Genomic DNA, 6,000 nt, shown 5'->3' on the forward strand with positions numbered 1-6,000 from the left:
ATGAGGGGATATGATTGTTGGTGGTAAAGTTAGCATGCGAATCAAAGTGTTAGCTTACTGTCATATTATAATGGTTCGCGAAAGGGTATAAGATCCATGGGCTCGGATGAAATGGGTGTGGCCCAATAGGTTTAGAAGTTGAACCATCACCAGTTCGTTATAAATAGAAATGGAAGAGCCATAATTTATGACTCAGTCACTCTACTATACTTGTTGTGACTTGTGCTCGCTAAAAAAGCTTGCTTCTCCAGAAGTGTAGTGAAGTGTTTGTCCTTTTTTATTAGGTATGTTAAAGTCCTTTTGTGGTAGGAGTGTCGGTAGTTGGATATTGATACATTTAAATACCACATCCTGTTTAGGACTAGGGATAAGTGTCGAGCACTTCATAGAGACCTGAGCTAACCCTCCTAAGAAACATGCCGAGACTTCTTGAAAGGTTAGAAAGGGATACGATTGGGTTGATACGGAGGTTTGAACCCAAATTTTGAATTACATGAATACAAATACTTCAAAATTGGGTGAATAACATTTTATATTTTTCAACATGAAGTGTTTGAAGACATAGTTTGGCTAAAAAGGATCAACATCATTAATTATGTTTGTCATGACCACAAAAGTTATGAAAACGAAGAATTTAATTGTCATAGATTTAGAAGAGAAAAATAAGTATATAAACAAGTTTATTCTATAAATTAAAATTAGGTTATACATAAATAAAACTATAAGAATGTTCATATCAATTAATTAAAAAACATAAATGTATTGTCCAGTGTTAGGTCAGATTAACACCGAAGGAGGATGACGACTTGAGAGAGAGGGATCCAATCCATTATCTAAATCCTTATTGATTGTATAAAGACTCATTCAAATATCGACCTAATTATTGGTCTAAGATACTATCTGCCATAGTTTGAACAAATTAATGAGATATGGTCCAACTTGGTTATTGGGCCAAGGTACCAATGACCATAGTCCAAACATGTTAACGGGTCATGCTCTAACTTTGTTATTAGGCAAAGATATGTATTGAGTGTTGTTAATATGTAAAAGCGAGATACTAGAAAAAGATAAAGAAGATTATATTTTACGATCTTTGTAGCCTAGTGGAAAGCGGAAAACTGACATATTATCTATATATTTTAATGATAAATAGTGCTTAGACACTTTAGATTTTTTTAACTTAATACTGTTAATTTTGAATTAGATTATATTTGTTTTTCTCTGGTTTAGAGCACTCTTTTTACCAAACAATAAGTTATATAATTTGTTTTAGCAATAGCATAAAAATATGCCTAAAGTAAAATTCAAGATCCAGGGTGAACTAAATTGCGATCTTATTTTGGGAGATATATTACACATAAAGCGAGCTGTAAAAAAAACAAAGATACAAATAGACACAAAAAAAGACTTTTTAATAATCTGAATGAAGGAAGCAAAGTCGAAGCTGACAGTCCTCCTCATTAGGATTCTTCATCACGAGGAAGAGGAGCGTGAGATCGATCAATGAAGAAAGTTTCATAGATGAAACCGGCAAGCCCACCACCAACTAGTGGCCCAACCCAGTAAACCCAATGATCGGTCCAGTTGCCAGTAACCAAGGCAGGCCCAAAAGACCGCGCTGGGTTCATAGAAGCGGCGGAGTAAGCCCCACCAGCGAGGATATTGGCCCCCACCACAAACCCAACTAGGGTTGGGCCAAGCCCAGCAAGTGGTCCCTTCTTTGGATCCACCATGGTGGCGTAAACAGTGAACAGCAGAGAAAAGGTCAACACAATCTCCCAAATTACCCCTTGACCGTACCCTATTCCGGCAGCCAGCGTATGAACCGGAGTTGTCTGAAAACCAAGAAACCGTTAAAAAAAATAAATAAACAAATAAAAAATATAGATTTGATTAGCTTGAACTTCATTACCTGTCCTCCAGAGAGGAAGTAAAGGAGATAAGAAGCTGCCGCAGATGCGACTAACTGATCAATCCAATAGAGGATGGAACGGAACACGGTGATGTGACCACCGGCAAGGAGACCAATAGTCACGGCGGGGTTCAGGTGGCCACCGGAGATGTGTGCGGCGGAGATCATGACGGCCACCACCAGTGCATGTGCCACGGCCACAACAAACAACCCCACCAGTGCATCCCCACCAAGCTTCTCTGATACACAGTAAGGAAAAATAGGTATATAAGTATCAAAGATTATTGCGTTGTGTTATACAATAGTGGAGTATACCAGTGAGCATGGAAGAAGCAACGCCAACAAAGACGAAGAGGAAGGTGGCGATGAATTCAACGACGAGGGCTTGAATGCAATCTGGCTGAGTGGCCTCTCTGGTGCTTCCAAGAGCGATTTTCGCCATGACTCCTTTCTTCCACAAACAATCTTCACACTCCCGGATAACCAAAAAACAACGTTGTCATGTTATTTATATGAAACCAGAAAGGCCTGTTACTGCAACCCTGTTGGACTATACACCCGTTGACCAGCAACATTATACTGTATTAATAATCACATTTTCTATTATTCAAGTCCAATCATTGATGTACCTTATATATATATTATCAAAATAATATTGTCAATGAGTTTTTATTTCACATAAAATGTCAAAATATAATTTGTTATTAATAATAATTAGGTCTAACGTTGTGATTGCACATGCTGGTTAAGGGAGTCCTTTGGACATGTGCGACAGGGTTGTCGTTAGCTAAGGTTGCGTTTGTTAAATGTGTAGTTAGTAATAAAAGTAGTAATTCTGCCATGATGACGGTAGTGTCATGCCTCTACTTTCTCTTCTCTTGTCACTGATGGCTCACTGTACCCACTTCAACTTTATATTTTCAATGGCCACCTTTTTTTCTTCGAAAGCAACTAATCCTTTCTTTAATAACACCAACCTAAGGTCAATGGAATTTTATGCACTGTTTATTATTTCTCATACCATTTTCTTTAAATACTTTAGAAATAACTTTAGATTCAACTTCTTTAAGAAACTATATCTCGCTAATTAATCTTCGTATATTCACCATCTACCTGTAATTTATTAAAAAATTTAACGTTATTAACTATTCATAAATGAGATATTGTTCATCCAGCTAAGCCAGATCTCAGATGAAGGTCAACAATACCAATACTTTTTTCCTTTAATATCAATAATTGCCAAAAAAGTTCTAAATTATTTGAGTGGAAACATTTTATATTAATTTAGAAATTTATATCAAATTATACAATTCAAAATTAATAAATGAAATGTATTTCGTATTACATAATTTAAAATAGGTTTAAAGATTGTGTAACAAAACATCTGTGTGTGATACTTACAAAATTTTCTAACATATGTAAATCACTATTTTTAAGAATTAATGTCTTTCAGGATGACACGGGAAGTTTTCAAAAATATTTGAAGATATCATGACTAGTAAGAAATTTTAAGAAAAGTAAAAGAATAAACTCATGATTTTATAAGAATGAAAAGAGGAAAGAAAGAAAATGAGAGAATGAGAGGATGATAGTTGTGAAAATTATGTTTTGGAAAAGTAAACAAGGGTCTATAGACCTTTATGAAAGCCTTTGCTTGCAAAAAAAGGCACAAAAATCTTGACACAAGTATTTCATAAATTTTTAAGATTATTGTATATGTCGACAAAAATCACTTATAATTTTTTCTAAGGCGTGTAGATTATTGTTTTAAAAATTTATCCGATTTATGTTGCACAAGTTTTCTAGTAGGAAAATGTTATGTTAACACTCAATTTTGACACTCTTTTAACAACGGTCAGGTGTCAAATGTTGATTGGGTTTTGTTTTATTTTTAAAAAATGAGATGATTAAAAGAATTAAGGGGCAAAAGTGGAATGTAAATTGTTGGGTTTTTGTTTTCGCGCTCTCTTTCATTTTTCATTTTCGTCATTTGTTCTCCGATGGTTCCCATCATCTACGTCCTCCCAGTCTCTTGGTCGGCCTCCTTCTCAAAGTTGTCTCAGGCATTTTGGTTGTGGTGAGGTCTTGTTGTTGTCGGACCATCAATTTTGTGGTGTGGGTTGTTGTGGGTATGTGGCGAAACGCTTGTGGGTCGTTCTCCTCTTGCTTCAACCATTGTCGTTGTCGGACCATGACCGTAGTGGTGTCGGACCATTGTCGTTCTCTGTAGCGGTGTCAATCTCGCGAAACCTTGGTGTTTTGTTCTCGTTGTCGGACCATTGCATATTTTGGGTAAGTACAACAATGTACTTTTTGTTATGGAATCTGTAATAGAGAGGTTTGTTCTTTTTAAGCGAAAGCTAAGTTATTTTGTGGGTATTGTTATGACTGCAGGTCCAATGGCTTCAAGAAAAGCAAGTGTAAGAAAAAATTTTATGTATTATTGTNATGGATGATGTATAAGGTTTGAAGGNTAGAATTTAATGTATGTTATTTTAATGTTTTGTAGTGGCGTCTTCGTATTTTCATGGATTCGGCCAGCATTCTTGAAATGAATACCAAACTACAATATCGTCATATAGAGCGTCTTAATATGACCCCTTTTAAATGCTGCATGAACCTTTTAAACCCTATTGAGGTGAATTTAAAATTATTGAAGGAGATGGTTCAACGGTGGGTTGGGAGTGATGTTAATTTTAGGGTGTGTCAACAATTGGTTCCTTTGAATGTTGTGGATGTCTTCATGGCCACAGGGTTAGACATAGGTGGTCTAGACGTTACCTTTGACCAATGTTTAGTTGGATTGGTTGGTGACATGTTTAATCCCAGAACCACGACAAAGAAGGACTTGATTCAGAAGTTTCATTTGATTGTAGAGGATGACGACATAGAGGTGGATGTGGTGTGTAGGTTATATATTTTAGTTTGTTTAGTTACATTTTATTTTCCTAGGAAGTCTAAACATGTTTGTAACATGCCTTGCTCACTTTTAGATGATTTAGATAGTTTGTGTTTATATGATTGGGCATCTTGTGTTTGATGAACAACATAAAGCGGATGAAGGTTGTGTTGGTGGAGTTGATTTACATCCTTTAGGGGATGGAGAGNACAGGTACAACGGCAAGAGCTTGCCGCAATATACAAATGTAAGCATAAATTTTGNTNTTATACATTTCAAATAATGGTGTTGTTTATAACTGAAGCAAAAAACATTTTGTTTCAGGAGGACTTGCGAGAAATTAGAAAGAACTACGTGAAGGAGTGAATTCTGGACAAAGACAACATTGCAAGAATGGAAGCGCTGCATGTCTATGGGTTTTTGGAGGATTGTTAATATTTTATTTGTAATTCAAAGAACATTGTTTCCTTTAGAAATGAATTTATGTAGAACATCACATTGTTGATGATTTGTATATATATATATATATATAGCATTACATTGTTCATCATAACTGAATTTGCAATATTTTTTTCCCCTTGTGTTTGTATTCGAAAACACGATATTAATAATTCGTTTAAATAATACCAAANTTATTAAAGTTGGTTGAAGTCCAAATTTTAATGTACCAAATAACTGTGTTGTAATCATTTACAACTGGTCTGTAAATGATTACAGCGAGGCAAATGCAGGATTTGGACACAATCCTGGCCAGTAGGGACCAAAATTGTAAACGCAGAGGACCATCCCCATTAACTGTGTTTTCTGTGCATGGAACTGTACTAAAAGTGTGGTAGGTGTTGTTTGCAGACCTAAATAGGTAGTAAATGACCCAACATTGAGATTCCACATGGTTGGTTGAAGTCCAAATTGAAATGCACAACATAACTGTGCTGTAATCGTTTACAACTGGTCTGTAAACGATTACAGCGAGGCAAATGCAGGATTTGGACACAATCCTAGCCAGCAGGGACCAAAATTTTGAACGCAGAGAACCATCCCCATTAACTGTCTTTTTTGTGCATGGAACTATACTAAAAGTGTGGTAGGTGTTTTTTGCAGACCTAAAGAGGTAGTAAATGACCCAACATTGAGATTCCACATGGTTGGTTGAAGTCCAAATTGAAATGCACCACATAACTGTGTTGTA

The 6,000-nt window shown here is 35.8% G+C and overlaps 1 protein-coding gene across 1 annotated transcript; it reads right to left on the minus strand.

The window, feature by feature from the left end:
• Positions 1–1,317: 1,317 nt before the first annotated feature.
• LOC106761248 (aquaporin TIP4-1) lies at positions 1,318–2,409 on the minus strand. Its single transcript, XM_014644779.2, has 3 exons — positions 2,228–2,409; positions 1,913–2,151; positions 1,318–1,835 (listed from the first exon to the last, which is right to left on the minus strand). The coding sequence occupies exons 1-3, from the start codon at positions 2,352–2,354 to the stop codon at positions 1,461–1,463; spliced, it is 741 nt and encodes a 246-aa protein (XP_014500265.1). The 5' UTR covers positions 2,355–2,409; the 3' UTR covers positions 1,318–1,460.
• Positions 2,410–6,000: the final 3,591 nt, after the last annotated feature.

The sequence above is a fragment of the Vigna radiata genome, chromosome 5, assembly GCF_000741045.1.
Source record: "Vigna radiata var. radiata cultivar VC1973A chromosome 5, Vradiata_ver6, whole genome shotgun sequence".
Lineage (NCBI taxonomy): Eukaryota > Viridiplantae > Streptophyta > Magnoliopsida > Fabales > Fabaceae > Vigna > Vigna radiata.

Excerpts from the sequence above, each read along its gene's own strand:
- LOC106761248 (XM_014644779.2), bottom strand. The coding sequence starts at position 2,354 with ATGGCGAAAATCGCTCTTGGAAGCACCAGAGAGGCCACTCAGCCAGAT. Across the intron at positions 2,152-2,227 it reads TGCTTCTTCCATGCTCACTG|AGAAGCTTGGTGGGGATGCA; the intron begins GTATACTCCACT and ends ACTGTGTATCAG. Across the intron at positions 1,836-1,912 it reads ACTTCCTCTCTGGAGGACAG|ACAACTCCGGTTCATACGCT; the intron begins GTAATGAAGTTC and ends CTTGGTTTTCAG.